General features: G+C 47.1%; 1 protein-coding gene and 1 non-coding gene across 3 annotated transcripts in view; both read right to left on the minus strand.

Annotated features, from left to right (window-relative positions):
- The window catches only part of FBXW11 (F-box and WD repeat domain containing 11), a 100,696-nt gene that overhangs the window by 41,746 nt on the left and 36,304 nt on the right, over positions 1-22,646 (minus strand). Inside the window, exon 2 of one of the 2 annotated variants that reach the window (XM_049776059.1) lies at positions 14,777-14,878. The exons of the other annotated variant lie outside the window; for it this stretch is intronic. Coding sequence (XP_049632016.1) covers positions 14,777-14,878 — 102 coding nt within the window. The remainder of the gene's footprint in view (positions 1-14,776; positions 14,879-22,646) is intronic. 2 annotated transcript variants of the gene reach the window in all.
- LOC126012479 (small nucleolar RNA SNORA5) lies at positions 18,675-18,807 on the minus strand. Its single transcript, XR_007496943.1, has one exon. It is a non-coding gene; the product is annotated as a small nucleolar RNA SNORA5 (small nucleolar RNA).

A 22,646-nucleotide genomic window follows, 5' to 3' on the forward strand; every position in this document is an offset into this window, starting at 1 on the left:
AAAACAAACCAAACAAAAAACCCAGAAAGGTTTGTTTACACCTATGAATTCAACACCCATAGAAATAGAGTAATGATCCAAGAAAATATAAAAAATAAAAATCATGTGCCCAAGATTCTCAAGTGGCTGGAGGGCATGCGTTGTGTGCAAGAACTCCTAGTTCAATTCCTGGCACCAGATATGGTCTCCTGGTTATCACTGAGTGTGATCCCAAGCACAGAGCTATGAGCTGCCACTGAACACCACCACGGATGGCCACAAACCAAAATAATTAAACTAAGAAAAAATAATAACGAGATTACTGCCACCTCGTATCACATGCCAGTGTATTATCATTAAAAGGGGAAAAAAAGGAATCCATAGGATTGCTGGAGATAGCACAGTGGTAGGGTGTTTGCCTTGCAAGCGCCCAACTCAGGACCAACGTTGGTTCAAATTCCGGCATCCCGTATGGTCCCCCGTACCTGTCAGGAGCGATTTGAGCACAGAGTCAGGAGTAACTCCTGAGCACCAACAGGTATGGCCCAAAAACCAAAAAAAAAAAAAAAAAAATCCATAGGAAAACTAGACCATAAAAATACTGAAAGAAAATATAAAAAACCTTTTTAATTAATGAAACAGAACAAAGGAATGGGTCTCTAAACATTGTTATCAGGGGCCGGAGAGTCATAGCAAAGCAGTAGGGCTTTTGCCTTGCATGAGACCAACCCCGGATGGACTCCAGTTCAATTCCCAGCATCCCATATGGTCTCCTGAACCTGCCAAAAGTGATTTCTGAGCGCAGAGCCAGGAGTAACCTGAGCGCAGCCAGGTATGACCCAAACACCAAAATAAATAAATAAATAAATAAATAAATAAATAAATAAATAAATAAATAAATAAATAAGTGAACAAAAAAACATGCTTATCAATGTAGGGAAAATATACATCTGAAAAAATTATACCTGTGAATATTCCTAATTGATAACTTTTAAAATATACTGCAAAGAAATGTAGTCACCATTTCTGCCCTGGGCCTACTCCAGACTCACTCTGTTCTCAAAAAACCAAGCTGTGAAAAATCATGGGTACACATGGGATGCACAGCTGAAAGTTGGCCATCTCGGGAGGACATGGTGAGCCATGCCCCCACTCTGAAGTCACACCTGCTGCACCCACCCATCACCATAATTGCAGCTTTACCTATGGCCCTAACTCACCACTGCTCTAGGATTCTCTGCAGATATACCAGTCTGACCAAATTCCAGGTATGCTGGTATATGGGCTGCTATCACCAGGAGTTTGGTTTTTTTTTTTTGGGGGGGGGGGGGGGAGATGAGGCGTTGCCACACCCAGCAATGCTCAGGAGTTATTCCTGGCTTTGTGCTCAGAGTCACTCCTGGCCATGCTCGAGGAACCATATGAGAAATGAACCTGAGTCGGCCATGTACAAGGCAAATGCTCTACCTGCTGTGCCATCATTCTGGCCCCCAATCATCACCAAGGACTTTTTTACATTGAATACAGACATCCTTCCCCTCCTTCTCCTACATCCAGGAGACCTGGCAGTCATAACCACAGTCACAAACATAGCCATATCAGCTCAGAACAAGCTCCATAGACCACACTTACTCTGCTCTCAAAAAAGATATAAACCAAGCAGTGAAAATTATGGGTACACCAGCTGTGCAGCTGAAATCTGGCAATCTCTGTGAGAGGGTGGGTGAAACCCTAGCTCTGCCAAAGCCACAGCTGCTGCATTCATCACCCAGAATTGCTGCTTTGCCTATGGTCCTGCTTCACCGCTCCTTTCTGATTCTCTGCAGATATACCCATCTGACCAAACTTTGAGTATGCTGGTATTTAGACTTAATTATATCACCAGGACATTTTTGGAATGAGTATGGACATCTTTCCCCCCTCTCATACTTCCAACAGACCTGGCAACCTAAAATTCTGCTGGGGGGGCCAGAGAAATAGCATGGAGGTAAAGTGTTTGTCTTGCATACAGAAGGACGGTGGTTTGAATCCCGGCATCCCATATGATCCCCAGAGCCTGCAGGAGCAATTTCTGAGCATAGAGCCAGGAGTAATCCCTGAGCGCTGTCGGTGTGACCCAAAAACCAAAAACAAAAAAACAAACAAAAAAGGAAAATAAGCAAATTTTCAGTACAGATTCTGCGAAACAAAAATGACCACCAAAAATTAGCAGTCATAATGAAAAAATGATGCGATTTTTCACCTATCAAAGTAGTTCGTTTGCCTTTTTTGTTTGTTTGCTTTTTGTATAAGAATATATTTGTGGGCCGGGCGGTGGCGCTGGAGCTAAGGTGCCTGCCTTGCCTGTGCACGGACCGCGGTTCGATCCCCCGGCGTCCCATATGGTCCCCCAAGAAGCCAGGAGCAACTTCTGAGCGCATAGCCAGGAGTAACCCCTGAGCGTCACAGGGTGTGGCCCAAAAACCAAAAAAAAAAAAAAAAAGAATATATTTGTGAGGGCCGGAGAGACAGGGTGGAGGTGGGGCATTTGCCTTGCATGCAGAAGGATGGTGGTTCAAATCCCGGCATCTCATATTTCCCCCTGAGCCTGCGAGAAACAATTTCTGAGCATAAAGCCAGAAGTAACCCTGAGTGCTGGAGGGTGTGACCCAAAAACCAAAAGCTAAAATATATATATTTGTGTGGGCCAGAGTGATAGTGCAGTGGTAGAGCATTTGCCTTGCATGCAGCTGACTCAGGGTAGACCTCGGTTTGATCCCCGGTGTCCCATAAGTTCCCCCAAGCCAGGAGCAATTTCTAAGTGCATAGCCAGGAGTAACCCCTGACTGAGCATCACCTGGTGTGGCCCCAAAACAAAAAATATAAAAAAAAATGTGTATTATGTGATACATTTTTAGTATATGTAAAAGGATGCAGGAATCTGGCTCTCTGGTACCATGATAAATTATTACCTTTCAAAGAATATTGATCATTAAGTAGCTTCTAAAAGTACAATATAAGGGCCGGAGCATTAGCACAGCAGACAGGGTACTTGCTTTGCATATGGTCAACTTGGACCTGATGTGGGTTTGATCCCTGGCATTCCATATGGTGTCCCCTGAGCCTACCAGGAGCAATTTCTAATTGCTTAATTGCTGGAGCCAGGAGTAATTCCTAAGTACTGACAGATATGGGGAAGGAGGAAGGAGGGAGGGAGGGCGGGTGAAGGAGAGAGGGAGAGAGAGAGGGAGGGAGGGAGGGAGGGAAAGAGGGAGGGAGGGAGGGAGGGAGGGAGGGAAGGAAGGAAGGAAGGAAGGAAGGAAGGAAGGAAGGAAGGAAGGAAGGAAGGAAGGAAGGAAGGAAGGAAGGAAGGAAGGAAGGAAGGAAGGAAGGGAGGGAGGGAGGGAGGGGGGAGGGAGGGAGGGAGGGAGGGAGGGAGGGAGGGAGGGAGGGAGGGAGGAAGACAAAGTACTGACAGATATGGTCTACAAAGACAGACAGACAGATATAGACAGACATAGATAATAGACAGACGCATAACATAAAACTAGGGTTGGTGAGAGAGTACAGGTGAGAGAGTACAGGGTATTTCCTGGGACTACACATGTTCCCTGAGCATTTCCAGGTATGACCACAAAAACACAGACAAATTAGATATAGAGCAACTTATCTCAAAGACTTATAAACCTACACAAAACTCCTTTTTATATATAATTATATATTATATATTATAAGATTTTCTAGGGCCGGGAAGGTGGCGCTAGAGGTAAGGTGTCTGCCTTGCAAGCGCTAGCGTAAGGCAGACCGTGGTTCGATCCCCCAGCATCCCATATGGTCCTCCAAGCCAGGAGCAATTTCTGAGCTCATAGCCAGGAGTAACCCCTGAGCGTCAAACGGGTATGGCCCAAAAGCCAAAAAAAAAAAAAAAAAAAGATTTTCTATAATATATCATATATAAAATATTTAAGCATCATGGGTTTCAGTCATAAACAGAACACCCCCCTTCACTAGTGCAACATTCCCCCCACCAATGCCCTCCCCCGTCCCTCCTCCCCCACCCCTGCCTGTATTAGAGACAGGCATTCTACTTCTCTCACTCATTACCATTGTCATGCTAGTTGTCAGTGTAGTTATTTCCCTAACTGTACTCACCATTCTGTGGTGAGCTTCATATTGTGAGCCAGTTCTTCCAGCCCTCACACAAAACTCTTAACTATGGCAATATGATCATAAAAAAGTGGGAAAGGATGTAAATAGCCAACAGATTGTCACTGGAAACTATAAAACAGGGACCTGAGAGAGATCAGTGCTAAGGCACAGGCTGTGGAAATGGCCACAGCACATGGTAACTGCACCACCCAGGAGCTGCCCTAGTGTTCAAAGCATATATCCTCCAGTCCTGCTGGACAAAAACTGCTGGGGGAAGGTTCTCAAGAACCCCACTGGGAGTGTCCCAAAATTAAAATCGATAATTTTTAACAAGAAGTTTAATCAATTTAAATATATAATAAAAAATGTGATTGGGGCCGGAGCGATGGCGCAGCAGTAAGGTGTTTGCCTTGCACACACCTGACCTAGGACGGACCATGGTTCAATTCCCTGGCATCCCAGATGGTCCCCTACGCCAGGAGCGATTTCTGAGCGCATAGCCAGGAGTAACCCCAGAGCGTCACCAGGTGTGGCACCAACCAAAAAATTAGTGATAACGCAGAATAGATTAAGAAACACAATTCTCGGAGCCAGAGCGGTGGTGCTAGAGGTAAGGTGTCTACCTTACAAGCACTAGCCTAGGACGGAACATGGTTCGATCCCCTGGTGTCCCATATGATCCCACCAAGCCAGGAGTGATTTCTGAGCACATAGACAGGAGTAACCCCTGAGCATCACCCAGTGTGGCCAAAAAACAAAAACAAAAAATCACAATTCTCAAGTACTTTTTATATATTCAATTGTTTTTTATTATATTCTCAAGACACTTCTCTCATATCACCTTTCCATCACTAATCCATCCCCCAAACAGAAATTCTATTTTCATTCACTTTGTTGTATATAACTGCTTCAAAGAATATTCATTCCACTTTTGCTGACTGTGTTGTCATTTCCGCTTTGAGCACTAAAAATAATTGCCATGTCCTGGTGTACACAGGTACTTATTTCTGCTCAGCAGGTACTAAACTGGCCAGGGTCAGCTAGGGTCAGCAGTACACATCATCACTTTTCCAAAGTATCTCTGTCTTTTCTGTCAGTTGTCAGGCCACACCCAGTCATGCTCAGGGGCTACTCCAGGCTCAGTTGTCATGGAACCATAGGGTACCAGGGGTCAAAGCTGAGGTTCCAGAAGTGAAGACCGCTCTGCACTCTCTCCCCAGCCCTCTAGGTCACTCCCACAAGTTGGATTCAACACTGTTAAGCTGATATTACTATCTACAGCAAGTCATGGTTTAAATAAAACCACAGAATCACTTCCTGAAGAGGGAGCAAACAAGCATCCAACTAGGAATTCCTGGTAATGCTGACATGCCCATTCAATAAAATAGAAACCCTCATATTTATATTGAGAAAAAGAAGCCAAGATTCGGGCCGGGCGGTGGCGCTAAAGGTAAGGTGCCTGCCTTGCCTGCGCTAGCCTTGGACGGACCGCGGTTCGATCCCCCGGTGTCCCATATGGTCCCCCAAGCCAGGAGCAACTTCTGAGCACATAGCCAGGTGTAACCCCTGAGCATTACTGGGTGTGGCCCAAAAACCAAAAAAAAAAAAAAAAAAAAAGAAGCCAAGATTCAAACAATAAGCCAAAAACTAGTTTCAGTGTACTGCTCCACAAAGGAGTCAAGATGACAGAGGGAGGAAGAACTTCAGGATGGCAGTAGGAACTCCTAGGAGATCTTGTCAGAATGATGGTCCAGCCCCAACATAGGAATGTGACACACCCATCAAAGATATGTGAACTACTTGGAGCTCGAGTAATAGTACAGCAGGAAGGTGCTTGCCATTCACATGGCAGAACCAGGTTTGATCCGTGGCACCCCATAGGGTCCTGCGCCCACCAGGAGTAACTCCTGAGTATCACCCAAAACAAAAGATATGCAACCTACAGGGACCAGAGCCATAGCACAGTGGGTAGGGTACTTGCTTTGCAAGTAACCAACCAGATTCAATCCCCAGCATCCCATTTGGTCCCAGGAACCCACTAGGACTAATCCTTAGGTGGAGAGCCAGGCAGAAGCCCTGAGCACCTCTGGGTGTGGTCCAAAAATCAAGCCACAAAACTAAAGCTGTGTAACCTACAACAAAACACATGCAAGGGGCCGGGCGGTGGCGCTGGAGGTAAGGTGCCTGCCTTGCCTGCGCTAGCCTAGGACGGACCGCGGTTCGATCCCCCGGCGTCCCATATGGTCCCCCAAGAAGCCAGGAGCAACTTCTGAGCGCATAGCCAGGAGTAACCCCTGAGCGTCACAGGGTGTGGCCCAAAAACAAAAACAAAAACAAACAAAAAAAAAAAAAACACATGCAAGCTAACAGGGACAAAAGCCTCCCAAAGGGTCAGGAGTCATGAGAACTTGGAAGAAAGTCAAAGATGTGCCCCACTGAAGCTCCCAGATTGAGCCCTGGACAAGAACCTGATGGTCTGAGTGTCATGGCTCTCAGTGTCCTGCCAGCAGATATCAGTCCATGGGGCTAACAGTGTTTGTGGAACAAACACACCCTCAATACCATGCTGCAGTTGAACTTTCTCGATGGATCTGAGAGTGAGTGCATGCTCATTTGTCCCTAACACAGCCAGCTGAGCAGACCTGGGAAAGACGCCCCCTTCAATGTCCCTGCCCACTGCCCTTCATCACACTGATGAGTATGGTTAGCATGCGCTCCTGTGCATCCTGAGCCCCTGAGAGCCAGCCAACAGTCTGGCACTTTCTCCTGGCCCAGTGCTTTTCTCTGAAAGTGATGGGGGGGGGGGGCACCAAGATCAGAGGCTCTCAGCAATGGTCCAGGTCACTCTCTGGTCACTTGTCTGAGAGGGACAGCAGTCTGGCCTTTGAGTCCACATTCAGTCATGGAAGGCATCCTGTCTATAGCAGGGCCTTCAATTAGTGGCACCCTATTTTCCGAAAAGAATGAAAGTATCTTCCTTTCACTGGAATATAGAGTCCTTTCTCCATGAAGACTGGAAGTTTTTCTGTTGTTGTTGTTGTTGGCCTTGGGAGGGGTGATGGAACGACATCCAATGGTGCTCAGGGCTTACTGCTGGCTCTGCATTTAGGGATCACTCTTGATGGGGACTGGAGGGCCTTATGGGGTGCCAGGAAATGGACCTGGAGGAGCCACAAGCATCCTACCCACTATACTATCTCTCTAACCCCAAAAAGTCATTTTTAAGAAAAGCAAAAGTACCAGCTCACTAATTCATAAAGCAAAATTAATTACCTTACTTTTCCACACAAGGTCGTCTTTGAACTTGCACGAATACCTAGATTCTGAATTCAGAGAACTGACATTCCCCAGGACTATCCCAAATCCCCAAGCTCTGTCAACAGCTACTGCCCAGCAGATTATCTCTGCCTGCCATCAGTAAGCCTGGCCTGATGTTCCTTCTCATGGAACTAAATATGGAGGGGAGAAAAAGTCAAGGCAAGCAAAACCCAAACATGAAAACCAAAATGCAGCAAGCTGCGTGCTAACAAGGCAAACCAGAGCTGGGGAAGCAGCAGAGTGGAGAGCGGGGAGTATTCTGTTTATTTAGAAACACAGTTGCTAGTGATGCACAGGGCTTAGTCCAGGCTTTGCTCAGTGACCCCTCTAGCAGAGCCCAGAGGACCTCATGTGGTGCTAGAGATGGAAATGGGGTCAGAGCTTCATCCCCTCGGCTATCTATCCCCCTGGCCTCTGCAGTGGAGATAAGATGAGAGCTCAGAGACCACCAAAGAGCGAAGTGATCGTCAAGCTACTGTAGGGATAAAACAATGAGTCCCACACCAACTGCATCATGGGTCTTAAGCTTCGGAAAACTCTACTGACAACCTGAAATGCAGATAATGACTTCTAGGAACTTCCAGTTTAAGAGCAGTCACATACTGGAAGTAGGTGAGCTTTCAATGCTGAGTTTGTCACTTAGGAAGTATGTATCCCCTGGCAGCTCCTACGTCCCTTCCCAGCCCTAAGTGTTGATTTTCTTGTACATAGAACAGATGTAGTAGCACCTAGCTTATAAAGCTGTGCATTCAGTGGCATAGAGGGCTCAGTAGATGAAGCATTGGCAAAGCAAGTGGGAATCCAAGACTGAATCCAGGGCCTTGCATGATCCCCCACCACTGAATCAGAAGTAGGCCTGGGGCTGGTGAGGTGATGCTAGAGATAAGGTGTCTGCCTTGCAAGCGCTAGCCAAGGAAGGACGGGGACCGTGGTTCGATCCCCCGGCGTCCCATACGGTTCCCCCAAGACAGGGGCAATTTCTGAGCGCTTAGCCAGGAGTAGCCCCTGAGCATCAAACGGTGTGGCCCGAAAAACAAACAAACAAACAAACAAACAAAAGAAGTAGGCCTGAACCACTGCAGTTCCAATGACCCCCAAATCAACAAAATAAAATTATAAAATAAATCTGCCTGGGAGGGTTGAGATAAAGACTGTATAGGAACATGCTGGCCTTAATTGTGAGTTTCCTACATGCTTCTGATGAGCCATAGACACAAATAATTCTCTGTAATAAGGACCCTGTATTACGCTGTGTTTTCCTCCGACTAAAGGCTTGTTAGATATAACTGATTGGGGGGGGGGGGGGAATTGGGGCAAACTCAACAGGCAAGGCCCCAAACTCTAGCAGTATACTAGCTACCTACCTTTTCACCCAGTGATATCACTGTACTAATGTTGCCCTCTTCTCTCTTCTTCTGGTCAAACTGGACCCTGTTTCTGTCTTCTTTTTCTGTTTGTTTAGGGGTGTGGGGGGTTTCTTTGGGGGGACCACACCCAGTGATGCTCGGGTTACTCCTGGCTATGCACTCAGAAATCACTCCTTGCATGGGGGACTATATGGGATTTTGGGGGATCTAACCATGGTCCGTCTTAGGTTAGCACGTGCAAGGCAAATGCCCTATGCTGTGCTCTGGCCCCTGTTTCTTTCTTCTACCTCATGCTCTCAACAGGTCCTCCATCAACTCTGAGCCAGCATGGTGGTGCTCTGTGGAACAAGTCTCCAGTCTGACTCTCATCTGGGTGCTGCTTGGGAAAATCTTTTGGAGCAGTGAGGAACATGTGAAATCAGGAGTCTCCCCTTTCCAACAGAGAAGGACCTCTCATCCTGTATAAAGCAAAAGCCTTTAGAGCCAAAAATCTGTCCCAAGACTGTAACCCCAAACTCCTAGCCCACAGGATTCAAATGTGCCTGTTTCCACAATCAAGAGCCAAATGATCTGCAATATGATCTCCCTGTTTATCTAAACAACTGTTCAGCATCCATCCACTGCTATCAGTTCTGTGTCTGATTAAGGCCTTGCTCAACGTGAGAGTGGTCAGCTGTCTCCACAACAGGCAGTGTTCAGGTCATCACATCACACTGGCAAACAACTCTGCGAGTCCAAGCTCTCTTGTGACTGGCGGTAATGCACAGAGTCAAAGCCATGCCTGCTCTCCCCATCTCTTCCCACAGCACCCTTACTAACAGCATCTGTGACTCATTCCTTTCTCCACCAGAACTCGGACTCCTTGGAATTTCTTCTGCCTATATTATGCCTGTCTGTATTCGCAGACCAGCACTAATGCCAGGCTCATGGTTGCAGTGTCCTAAGTTTTTGCTGGGGCTCAGAGTACAGGAGTCGTGACACTTGCTGTGAAAGTGAATGGCTCCAATTTGATCACATGGTTACCTGAGCACTAACGAAAGCAACCCCGGAGCACAGGGCCGGAGGAGGGTGGGCTGGGGGGTGGGGGTGGGAAGCACAGACCACTGCTAGTGTGACCCAGATCCACCCCAAATATATAAGCATATTCATTGCTGGAAGGTAAAGTCAGTGGCAACAAACAATTTACTTTTCTTCCCATTTAGTCACTGCACATCGACACAGCCTTAGTGCTTTAGTATCTATCCTACACTGGTTATTTTTTCTTTCATATATTTGGGAGTTCATTGTAACTGTACATTGCTGATAGTAATATAGACTAGAATACCCTTTTTTGGACAAAATGTAATAAATCTCGTGTGGGGTTTGGTTTTTTTGGGGGGGAGTGTTTTCTGGCTTTTTTTGGGCCACACACAGCGGCACACAGGAGTTACTCCTGGCTCTGCACTCAGAAATTACTCCTGGCAGGCTCAGGGGACCCTATGGGATGCCAGAAATCAAACCCAGGTTGGCTGTGCGTGCGTGTGCGTGCATGCATGTGTGTGTGCGCGTGCGTGTGTGCGTGTGTGTTTGTACGCTCGTGCAAGGCAAAGACCCTATCCGCTGTGCTATCACTTTGGTCCCAAAATTTGATCTTTTTTTTTTTAATAGTCAGTGAGCCACACACAGCAGTGCTCAGAGGCTATTTTTGGCTCTGTACTCAGGGAACCTAATCTAGTGCCAGGGACCTAGCACCTTCCTTACATTCTGTATCAAAATTCGAAAGCTCTGAGGCTGGAGTGATAACATAGCAGATAGGGGGTTTGCCGTGCATGATGCCAACCTGGGTTCGATCCCCAGCATCGTATAATGTCCCCGAGCCTGCTAAGAGTAATTTCTGAGCACAAGTAACCCCTCAGAGCTACTGAGGTATAGCCCAAAAACCAACCCCCCCCCCCAAAAAAAAAGCATTAAGAAAGCTCTTATGGACAGGAGTGACAGTACAGTGCAAAGGGCAAAAGGACACTTGCCTTGCACATATCCAACCCAGATTTGATATCCAAATCCCCCTATGGTCCTCCATACACACAGGAATGATTCCTGAGCACAGAGCCAAGAGTTAACCCTGAGCACTGCTGGGTGTGGCCCCAAAAATCAAAAAGAAAAAAAGCACCTCTACTTTGGCTTCAGTTTTTAATTAACAATATAATCTGAGGATTCGTCTTCTATACCCACTAAAGCTTAGAGACCTCCATGTGCATCAAAGAGACTTAAGTACTGTCCACCTACACAATGAAGCCCTATGCAGGTATCAAGAGCACCCACTTCACTCCAACCACACTGCTGAAAAAGTTATACCCGCTGTATCATCTCTCTGACTCCCACATGAAGTTTTTGAATGTGATCAGAATCTCTGATATTTTCTTCCCTATATTCCAATAACCCATCCTGGAGGCCAGAGCAATTTACAGTGGCAAGGGTACTTGCCTTGTGTGGATTCAACGTGGGTTCAAACCCCCCCACCAATCATCCCATATGGTCTCCAAGCACCACCAGGAGTGATCCCTGAGTGCAGAGCCAGGAGTTAGCCCCAAACCAAAAACATTAAGTATCCATCCTACATTCTTTTTTGAAACCACTGTTGGTATAGTGGTATTTTAATTTTCCCCATAAAAAGTATCAAATAGGGCCGGCGAGGTGGCGCTAGTCTGCCTTGCAAGCTAGCCGAGGAAAGATCGCGACCGCAGTTCGATCCCCTGCGTCCCATATGGTCCCCCCAAGCCAGGGGCAATTTCAGAGCACTTAGCCAGGAGTAATCCCTGAGCATCAAACGGGTGTGGCCCGAAAAACCAAAACCAAAAAAAAAAAAGTATCAAATAAAGGAGTGGTAGCACAGAGGTAGGGCATTTGCCTTGCGTGCGGCTGACCCAGGATGGACACAAGTTTAATCCCCTCCATCCCATACGGTCCCCGAGCCAGGAGCAATTTCTGAGCACTGAGCTAGGAGTAACCCGAGTGCCATCGGGTGTTGGCTCCCCACACACAAAAAAAGTACCGTGCGACATATGGACTCATTCAGTTTAGTTTAGAGATATCAATTTTCTCACTCAATTTTTCTAGTCTACAAAATGTTAAAGGTGAGTCCCCACTGGTTTGCATTTCTTCAAACAATCTCTCTCTCTCTCTCTCTCTCTCTCTCTCTCTCTCTCTCTCTCTCTCTCTCTCTCTCTGTCTCTGATTTTGCTAACTTCAATGTTCTCTATCTTTCACCCACACACACAACACAGCACACAGGCTTTCTTTGTACTTCCGTCTGAACTATAATTAAAAGCAACTACTATTCCTTCTACTTTCCCCAGGGGCATCAATTCAGGCATAGAGAGAAGGCGCCACTGGCTTCTGACACTGCAAGGGGAGTTCTTAGGGGTGGAGTTCTTAGGAGAGGAGCTCTAAAGGGACTCCAGAGCCTTAACAAAGCCAACCAGCCTCTGCTGCCCCTCTCCAGGCTGAGTTTTGTAGGTTGAGAGGTGAGAGCTGTACGTCATGCATTCTTGGACCACGTGAACACAAATGAAATCAAGTGCTGTCTGAGCACCGGAAATAGATTAAATGAGACATGAAAGCAGTGAACAGAGAGGCCAGAAGGCATTGGGGCTCCTTTCTCCTCTCACGTACAGCCCAGAGTGGTATGTGAAGTGCAACTAAACAGATACAGATTTCACTAAATTGCACCACACTCTTGTTATCTGCTGAGAAAAGCCCAAGCGAACCAACTTCCCTTGGCATCTCCCAAGACAGTTATTTGCTTCATTCCCACTTCAATGACATCTTTATATGTCACCTTATTTCACTCAAGGCTCAAGCAAGACAAAGCTTACATTTTCTCCTCTCAACTTGTGTTTTATGGAGAGCAGAGGCAAAGAGGAACTTTGAACCTGTTTTCCATTTCCAACCATATAAGGACCCCTGCTTTTCTTTTTTTTTTTTTTTTTTTTTTTTTTTTTTTTGGTTTTTGGGCCACACCCGGTAACGCTCAGGGGTTACTCCTGGCTATGCGCTCAGAAGTCGCTCCTGGCTTGGGGGACCATATGGGACGCCGGGGGATCGAACCGCGGTCCGTCTCCTAGGCTAGCGCAGGTAAGGCAGGCACCTTACCTCCAGCGCCACCGCCCGGCCCCGACCCCTGCTTTTCTACAGTCACCCTACTACCACCTAAATATTCACAGCATCATTGCTAATACACTAACACACACACACACACACACACACACACACACACACAGAACATCTTTCAAACCAGTGACTTCCATCAACATTCACAAAAAAGCAGCCTGCAATCCCAAATCTCACTGGCGACTAACTCCCGCCCCCCCCCCCCGCCCCCCGGACTTGTAAGTTCTCAAGAAATTAAAATCACCCAGCCCACAGAAAAACAGCCACTGGAATAACCAATTGAGCATTTCCAAAACAAAGAGGTCCGGTATCCAGGACATGCACATCACTATTTAGCCCCCAACCAAACTCCCACACATGCGCCAATGCCTGCCATTTCAAGAACACTGCAATTATGGTCCCGGCATGCAGTTAAGCTCCTTTACCTACAGAGAAATAGAGGCCACACAGCAGAGTTTTTGGAAGCCCCAAACCTCTTCTGAACTTAGACTCGCAAACATTGACTCTTAGCTAGGACGCACACTCCAGCTAACTTGGCCAGTAAGGTCCCAGCAGAATTTTTTCTTTTCTTTCTTTTTTTTTTTTTTTTTTTTTTTTTGGTCACACCTGGCAGCTCTTAGGGGTTACTCCTGGCCCTATGCTCAGAAATTGCTCCTGGCAGGCTCAGGAGACCATATGGGATGCTGGGATTCGAACCACCGTCCTTCTGCATGCAAGGCAAACACCCTACCTCCATGCTATTTCTCTGCCCCCCCCCACCCAGCAAACTTTTCTAAAGGTGATCTGAATCTCAGTAGTCCCGTTCTATTCAGCTCACTAGCCAGGAAGTAAATGAAATGCATAATCCCAACTGGAGGAGAAAGATGCGCCATGCCCTCCCCACCATCCCAGCCGCATTTCAAGTCCACCCACATGCACAGAAAGAAAAACCCAAGCAAGGATCGTGAAGTTCCTCATGCCCAGCAGTGATCTACCACTAAACTCATTTGCTGTTTTTACAGCCTTTTCCAATAATAAAGACAGGGGTTTAGAGAGATCCATGCAATCATCTGAAATATAACATGAAGAAATGGAATCCGACTTCTGAACCCCAAATAAGACACCTACGTCTCTTAGCAGAGCTTCCCAATCAAGCCACAGAACCTTCTGCCTCAGCCCGCTCCAAACCCACCTACCCACCCACCCACCACTCAGTCCCACTACACACCTGAACGCCTTTCCCCATCCCTCCCCCCATCCCTCCAATTCTACTTCCGTCTGTGGAATTCTCTGCCGGCCTCAGCCTGAAAAGTTGGGGAGCTGGGCCTCTAGGACAGGTGTCCAATCTGGCCTGAGGGGGTAGGTGGCCCCAACTGACAGATCTTGGCAGCATAAAGCTGTGACCTCCAGAAATTTCCATGTGCAGCTTGAGACCAGCCATGACTGTTTGCAGGGGAGAGAGGCAGCAAACCCGAAGGATGAGCTTCAAATCCAGAAAAATCCCTGATTTATAATGCCTTCCCAACTCTATCAAGAACTGGTCAGAGTAGCCAAATGGAAAAGATCGGGGGTTTGGGATGGGGCAAGGCAGGGCCACAGAAACAACTATCAGAACCACTTCTGGGCTGGGGGGGGGACAAGAACAGGGCCCCCACCCTCCTTCCCCCAGGTTCCTGGTGTGTGAGTGGGTAATATGGGCCCCCCTCAGACCTCGCTTCTTTGAGGGAGGCCCGTGGGCTGGAGGCGAGCAGAGGGTTACACAGAACACGGAGCAGACTTCACATTCATCAGCTTCAACAACAAACGTTCATGGCATACGTCAAAAACACATTTAGGACAAGAAAGAAGAGAGGCACCTGGAGACAGCCGACACTGGGCATGCTGTGCAGGCAACTCAGTGCGCACATGCTCTCTGCCAGGGTGGCGCAGCCTAGCCACAAAGACCTGGGCACAGAACACTGCAGGGTGACAAAAGGAAGGAAGAGAAGAAGCAGTTAGAGGCCGCAGCACATCCCTTCACACAAGCCCCCAGAGTTAGTGAGGGAAGGGGCCACCCTCGCAGAGTCGGAGACGGGAAGGGGTGTGATGGGGGCTCATAGGCAACTTCCAGAAACCCCGGGAAAGGGGACACCCACTTCCAGCCCTCAGGAATTGGAATGGGGGGGGCTTCTGCTGCATACCCATGTGCAGTCAAGAGGGAGGGCGTTTCCATGGAAACACTCCAGAAAAGTTGGGGGAGTGACCTAAGATAGCTGGTGGGGCTGGGACCATGACCTCCAAATTCTTATCTCTGGGTTTCTAGCCATTATAAAGTTTCAAGGTGCCAGCCCAGTGGAATGCATCCTCCCCATCCCACACTACGGATCATTTGCAGGGGACCACCCTGCAGGGAAGGGCCATGGGGGTCCCACGCTTAGTGGGCTCCACATTTATCCCACAGAACTAGGGTGCTGGAAACACTTCGCCTATCTCGCCTTTTCAGCGATGAGCACAACTCCACAGGGCCCTAAAACCAAATCACGGGAAACATGGAGGCCTTAATAAGACAAAGGGGACGCCAAGGATGAGTGAGAGGCCAAGAGGCAGGTGGTCCAAGGGAGAAGGGACACTGGGGCCTGGTCACGTCCTCCATATCTTCCCCGGCCAGCCTGGTACAGTCATTTAGACTTGCTTTCCAAAGTCTAGTAAGGGATCAATATCGAGAATGATTGGCATCTGCCTGCCCAACTCCTTTTCAAAAGTATTCGAGTTGGGTGCCAAGTGAAAGCACAGCATGTAGGATGCCTTGCAAGTGGCTGACCCAGGTTCCATCCCAGGCAAACATATGGTTCCTCAAGCCTGCCTGGTGCGATTTCTGAGCACAGAGATAGGAGTAACCTCTGAGCGCTGCCAGGTATGCCCACCCCCAAAGAAAATCAAACCCAAGTAAAGAATACAGAGCCAGCATGGATTTGGGGGTTTCTGATGGCACAAATAACTGGGTGTACCTTTAATCCTAAATTGTCCTGCCACAGCCAGCACCAACAGCACTGAGTCAACTGCAGCTTCCCAGTGCCTGCCTATACTCCATGATGCCAGGAAAAATGCTGCATACAGGCTTATAACAGAGAGAAGGCATCTGCCACGGTTTCTGCTCCAGCTGCCTATGCACAACAGACAAGTCCACACCACAGAAGCTCTTGGGAAACAGGACCTGTTTCCATTTGAAGTCAAGGACCTGACCACAAAGGCCAACGGAGAACTTCCAGGGTCTGTTAAAGTAGCAATCTCTTGGAGAACCATACCAAAAAGGGGCCTGTCATTTTAAGATCAAAGGGTCCTCTCAAAGTGACAAGCAGTTGCCTTAGGCACATAAGAACCCTTGCTGGAATTCTGTGAGGGTTGGAGAGTTATTGGTTGGAGTGACATTGGCAGTTGTATTGAGGGCTGGCTGGACTTTTTGAACAGCATTGCTGTAAGACCCTGGCCCCCTTCCTTACCTGTTTTGTCCTATTAAATTCTTTACAGAAAATCCCTGTCTGGCTGGAGTTGTTCCTGAGTAACAACAGGAGAAAGGCGTGTTTGTTACAGCAACTGTCCAAGGGACAGTGGGAACAGGACCAAAACTCATACAGAATTGGGACAGATCTCAGCTGATAGCTAACAAATTTATTTTCACATCTCTTTCTAGAGCTCTTTAGCAAATGTTTGATAATCTTCTTAGGCAGGTATCAACCTGCACCAGAAGAAAAGGGGCAGAGAAAAGGTCCAGGCAAGCTACACAAGTGATCTTGTTTAAATAAATGCCCACCATTCTCAGAGTCCCACTCACATTTCTGGTTTGCAAAATTACATAATGACTCAGATCTAAGAGAAGCACTTAAGGACTAGCCTGCATCCAATCCAGCACCAGATAACAAATATCCAAGTTCACCTGCAAATCCATCTGCACATTTGCAGAAGGCCACTCCACAGAGAAGGGCTACAGGGGTCCCACACATGATAGGCTCCACATTCATCCCATAGGACTAGGGTGCTGTGGTTCTCAAAAAAGATTTTTTTGGCATGGGCCAGAGAGATAGCACAGCAGCGTTTGCCTTGAAAGCAGCCGACCCAGGACCAAAGGTGGTTGGTGCAAATCCCGGTGTCCCATATGGTCCCCGTGCCTGCCAGGAGCTATTTCTGAGCAGATAGCCAGGAGTAACCCCTGAGCACTGCCGGGTGTGGCCCAAAAACAAAAAACAAAAAACAAAAACAAAAAAAAGATTTGGCACAATGGGTGAAAAAAACCCATGAAGGTAGGAAGCAGAGAGCGAACACAAGGGTTAAGGCACTTGCCTTGCATGCAGTCAACCCCAGTACTGCAGAGTCCCTCAGAGCACTGCTGAGTGCGGCCCACCACACACCCCAAAAAATGTTGCTTGGTATAAGGCACTACTATCCTTATTAAAAGCAGCTAATAATTTGGCTCTAAGCCTTTAAAAAGTAGAAAGGGAGGAAGCAAAGAATCAGAGTTGAAGACTTCCCATTATGTATTTTTAGAAGTAAAGAAACTGGGGCCGGAGAGGTGGCGCTAGAGGTAAGGTGTCTGCCTTGCGAGCGCTAGCGTAGGACGGACCGCAGTTCGATCCCCTGGTGTCCCATATGGTCCCCCCCCCCAAGCCAGGAGCGATTTCTGAGCACATAGCCAGGAGTAACCCGAGCGTCAAACAGATGTGGCCCAAAAACCAAAAAAAAAAAAAGTGAAGAAACTAAAGGTTAATGATCTCATGATCAAGCCTAAACTTAAAAAAAGGTAAAGGGGGGGGGGGGGGCTGGATAGATAGCACAGCGGTAGGGCATTTGCCTTGCATGCAGCCGACCCAGGAGGGACCCGTTTGATTCCCAGCATTCCATATGGTCCCCCAGCCTGCCAGGGGCGATTTCTGAGTGCGGACGCCAGGAATAGCCCGAGTGCCACTCAGTATAGCCCAAAAACCAACCAACCAACCAATCAATCAATAAAGTTTTTTTTTTTTAAAGGCAAAACAAAATTGTTTTTCTTGGGGCCAGAGAGATAACAAGGAGGTATGGCCTTGCATGCCTTAGGACTGTGGTTCAAATCCAAGCATCCCATATGGTCCCTGAGCCTGCCAGGCGCGATTTCTGAGCATAGAACCAGGAGTAATCCCTGAGCAATGCCGGGTGTGACCCAAAAACCAAAAGAAAAGAAAAAGAAAAATATTGTTTTTCTGACAACTTAACTTCAAAATGCTACCAATACTGGGATAAGTGAGGGAAGAAGGCACCTGGTGATTCCTCCAAGCCAGGAGCAATTTCTGAGTGCAGAAACAGGAGTAACCCCCTGAGCATCACTGGGTGTGACCCAAAAACCAAAAGCCAAAAGAGGAAAAAAAAAGACAACTCCTGGTGAATCGGTGTACTACTGAATGATTTTCAAAAACACCATTAACAGCACTGTAAACATACTGCCTAAAATAAAATTTTAATTTTACAAAATACTGCTTATTACAAGGGAATTTTTAATACAAAAATTTAATATTGAATTTGTATGTGCAAGAGCTAATTTTTTTCTTGGTTTTGTTTTTGGGTCCTACCCTGTGGCACTCAGGAGTTACTCCTGGCAGGCTTGGGGAACAATATGAGATGCGGGATTCAAATCGGGGTCCGTCCTGTGTTGGCCGTGTGCAAGACAAATGCCTTACCACTGTGCTATCTATCACTCCAGCCCCTGCAGGAGCTAATTTTATTTATTTATTTATTTATTTTTATTTGTTTTGTCAGTAACCAAATTTATCCCTGAGGCCTAGGTAGGGGATCAGGGCCCATGAGTCACATATTGCTGTCGCAGCCTTTTGGGCCAGTGTCTGCCATGGGTTGAGCAGGCACTGAATTTGACACAGCTGCTGTGCAGGAGCTAATTTTAAAGGGATCCTGGCGGGTATGCTTTCCCAAAAAATGTCTTGGTGACATCCATGAATGCTATAGGGGCATAGGTGGTAGCCAGAATCCAGGCAGGGCTAAGAGCAGCTAATTCCAATGAGGAGTGGGAAAAAGGTCTAAGAAACAAGCATCACCCAGGAGGTCCATGTCTGCTGCTCCCAGCATGGCTCCAGGAGTGCTGACAAACCAAGAGGACGCTGAATTTATCGCAAAACACAATTCATCTGAGTCTAAAAATGTGGTGACTATAGGTAGTTTGCCTTGCATACAGAAGATGATGGCTCGAATCCTGGCATCCCATATACTGCCCCAAGCCTGCCAAGAGCAATTTCTGAGCGTAGAGCCAGGAGGAACCTCTGAGTGCTGCCGGGTGTGACCCCCCCAAAAAAAAACAAAAACAAAAATAAATAAATAAAAAATGTAGTGAGGCCCACAGCCTTAACAATTCCAGTGGTTCTTATGTGATGCTTAGGATCACAAATGGAAGAAGGTCCTGCTAGGTGCTGTGAAATAATCAGCATCTCTTATCTTTTTTTTTTTTTTTTTTTTTTTTTTTGATTTTTGGGCCACAACCGGTGACATTCAGGTGTAACTTCTGGCTATGCGCTCAAAAATCACTAATGGCTTGGGGGACCATATGGAACGCCAGGGGGTTGAACCGAGGAGGGCGCAAAGGCAGGTGCCCTACCTCTTGCGCTACTGCTCCAGCCCTTCCTTATCTTAAAGGAAATAATGTGCCACTGTCTTCTTGTTTGCCACCTCCTTAGAGCAGACTGCTTGCTTTTTATTTTCTTTTTTTGGTTTTTCGGGCCACACCCGTTTGATGCTCAGGGGTTACTCCTGGCTAAGTGCTCAGAAATCGCCCCTGGCTTGGGGGGACCATATGGGATGCCGGGGATTGAATTTAGGTCCTTCCTTGGCTAGCGCTTGCTACCTCTAGCGCCACCTCACCGGCCCCGCTTTTTCTTTTTTTAACTGAAAAATAAAATAGGGGTCAGAACAACAGTACAGTGAGTAGGGTGTTTGCTTTGCATGTGGTTGACCTGGACTTGAACCCCAGCATTCCATAGGTTCCCCTGAGCCCACCCAGGAATGATTCCTGTACTCAGAGCCAGGAGTAAACCCCTTAGGACCACTGGGTGTGGCCCCAAAACAGGAAGGGGAGAGAAGGAATGGGAGGGGAAAGAGGAGGGGAGGGAGGGAGAGATGGTGGGAGGGGAGGGAAGGAAGGAGGGAGGGAGGGAGGGAGGGAGGAGGAAGGAAGGAAGGAAGGAAGGAAGGAAGGAAGGAAGGAAGGAAGGAAGGAAGGAAGGAAGGAAGGAAGGAAGGAAGGAAGGAAGGAAGGAAGGAGCGAGCAGTGGCCTCCCATTACAAAACACCTCAGGGATTTATACCCTGGTGGGGTGGGAATCTGCCAATTTCAACAAATACTATTGACCTACTTACTCAGGGGACAACAATGAGACGAGTTAAGCCTCTTTCCACTACTACAGATTTGAGCCTCCACTCAAGAGAAATGGGGGAGCAGGAACAGAAGGAATACTGGAGAGGCCCTTGGGGATTAAAAAATCCTCCCAAGAAATATGGGTTATAACTTCACGTTTAACTATAATGAGCAGCATTTCATTTAGGACTCTCTTATTATTATTAGAGACTAGGAAATGAGTCACATGGGCCTCTAATGTGGACAGCAAAGACCCCTGTCGGGCAAATCTGCCTGGTCTCCAAGCCAAAGAAAGACAACATAAGCCTGTCATCAACAATGTATGATCACAAAGCAGACTCATGAACCATCAGGCTGAGAAGGGAAATTAGGCAGTAAAGAGAGGAATAACAGCTTTGGGCATTTTTCAGAGCAAAATGTTATTAAAAGAGGCAGGAGAGAAATGTCCTAGGCTCCCTTCCTATTGCCATAGGAACCAGAAATCAACAGGAGAGTGGAGCATGAAGGGCTCACCAGAGCTAACTTGAGTCTGTTCCTACAATGGATTGTTTTGAATATCCTACCCTGACTCCAGCTCAAAGAGGAGATTCTTTTCAAAGCAGCCCAATGGGGTATTCAGTGTTCAGCATCTCCCTAATGTCACTCCAAGTTAGAAGTCTCTGCCTTATTACAGGTTGCCCAGAAAACAGGACTCCATTTTGTTTTCCCCCTTTAAATCATACTTCCCACAGAATCATTACCACTTCTTCTAACTCCTCTTCATAATCTACATGCTTTAAATAACCAAGCCGAGTGCCTTAAAATACTATTCCATTCAACTAGAACCATACCTGAACTTTCAACCAGAGAAAAAGGCAATTAAGCAGGCTGCCTGTCTTGCCAGAGCTCAAAGGGGGAAATCTTCAGAAAGTATGAACACACAACCAACAACCAACTTTCTCTCTCTCCTCTCTCCTGAGAAAGTAAGTATGAACACACAACTAACTCTCTCCTCCTCTCTCTCTCTCTTGAGAAAATAAGTATGAATGCACAACTAACACACAACTTCTCTCTCTCCTCTCTCTCTTTCTCTCTCTCTCCCCCCCCCCCCATAAGGGATGAGTAGAGGCAACCAGGAGAAAAAGCAGGCAGAATCAGAAGCAAGACAGAGATGGAGGAGCTGAAATGATCCCAACCTACCCTACATGGGCAATTTCACATTTCTAAAGTTCTGAAATACAGGAAAGCTTCAAGTGCAGAGGTCTCTCCCACATTAAGTTCCCAGGTATGTAGCGCAACTTTCTGGAGTATCTACAAGACTTCCTTTTTTTTTTTTTTTAACTTTATTTATTGATTGGTTTTGAGGCCACATCCAGCAGCGCACAGGGCTTACTCCTAGATCTGCACTCAGAAATTGGCAATGGCAGGCTGGGAGACCATATGGGATGTCAGGAATCGATCCAGGTTTCTCCCAGGTCAACGGCATGCAAGGCAAACACCCTACCGCTGTGCTATCTCTCCAGCCCCAAGACTTCCTTTTTATACAATCCATCAATACAAAGGTTTCTATTCTATGCTAGAGTCGGATAAAGGGGTGCAGTGACACGATGAGGTTCTCCGACAAAGTGGTAGAGGTGCAGCAGCAGTTCCAGCTAAAGCAAAGGCAGTCAAGGTCAGCCTGAGAGAACCTAAGTTTTCTAGCACATGCAAAGAACACTGGCACATGCACAAAGAATTAAGAGAGGACAACAACTCAACCTGGACCCAGTGTTAATTAAAGAGGAAATGAGCAATTCACTCTTTTTATTCAATCTTTATTTTGGGGGAGAAGCTGGGGTCTGACGCAGGTCCATGCATACAAAGGCCTGAACTTTCCCCGTGCCACATCCCAGGGTTCTTCAAAATAGCTTTAGCTTTTAGAGCTACTAAAATCAAAGTGTTGTGAATCTGAATTCCTTCATGCAAGATGCCCAGACTTGAATGATATTTTGCTACTGTTTTAATAATTCTTCAGCCATGCTTAGGGTTTACTTCTGGGCCATGTTTAGGCCAGATGTGGTGCTGCGGATTAAACCTAGACTGGGTTGCTTGCAGCCTTACCTGCTGTACTACCTCTCTGGCCAGACTGTAATATTCAAACTACTGCTGAAAGCAATGATGATGAATGTTTAAACTGGTCTAAGTAAACACATGACCCTTGGCAGCAGGAGTGAGGCAGGACTTGAAGAAGCGTGAGAAAAGGAATAATACACATCTTATCTCTGTTTTAAAGCCAATGCAAATTTCTTTCACTTGGCAGGAGGATAGCAGGCCAGCTCTTACCTTTGTAAATACGAAGTACACGCCTAAAACCCAATCTTCCTATTCAGTCTAACAGGAAT

This window comes from Suncus etruscus, chromosome 6 (genome assembly GCF_024139225.1).
Source record: "Suncus etruscus isolate mSunEtr1 chromosome 6, mSunEtr1.pri.cur, whole genome shotgun sequence".
NCBI classification, from domain to species: Eukaryota; Metazoa; Chordata; class Mammalia; order Eulipotyphla; family Soricidae; genus Suncus; species Suncus etruscus.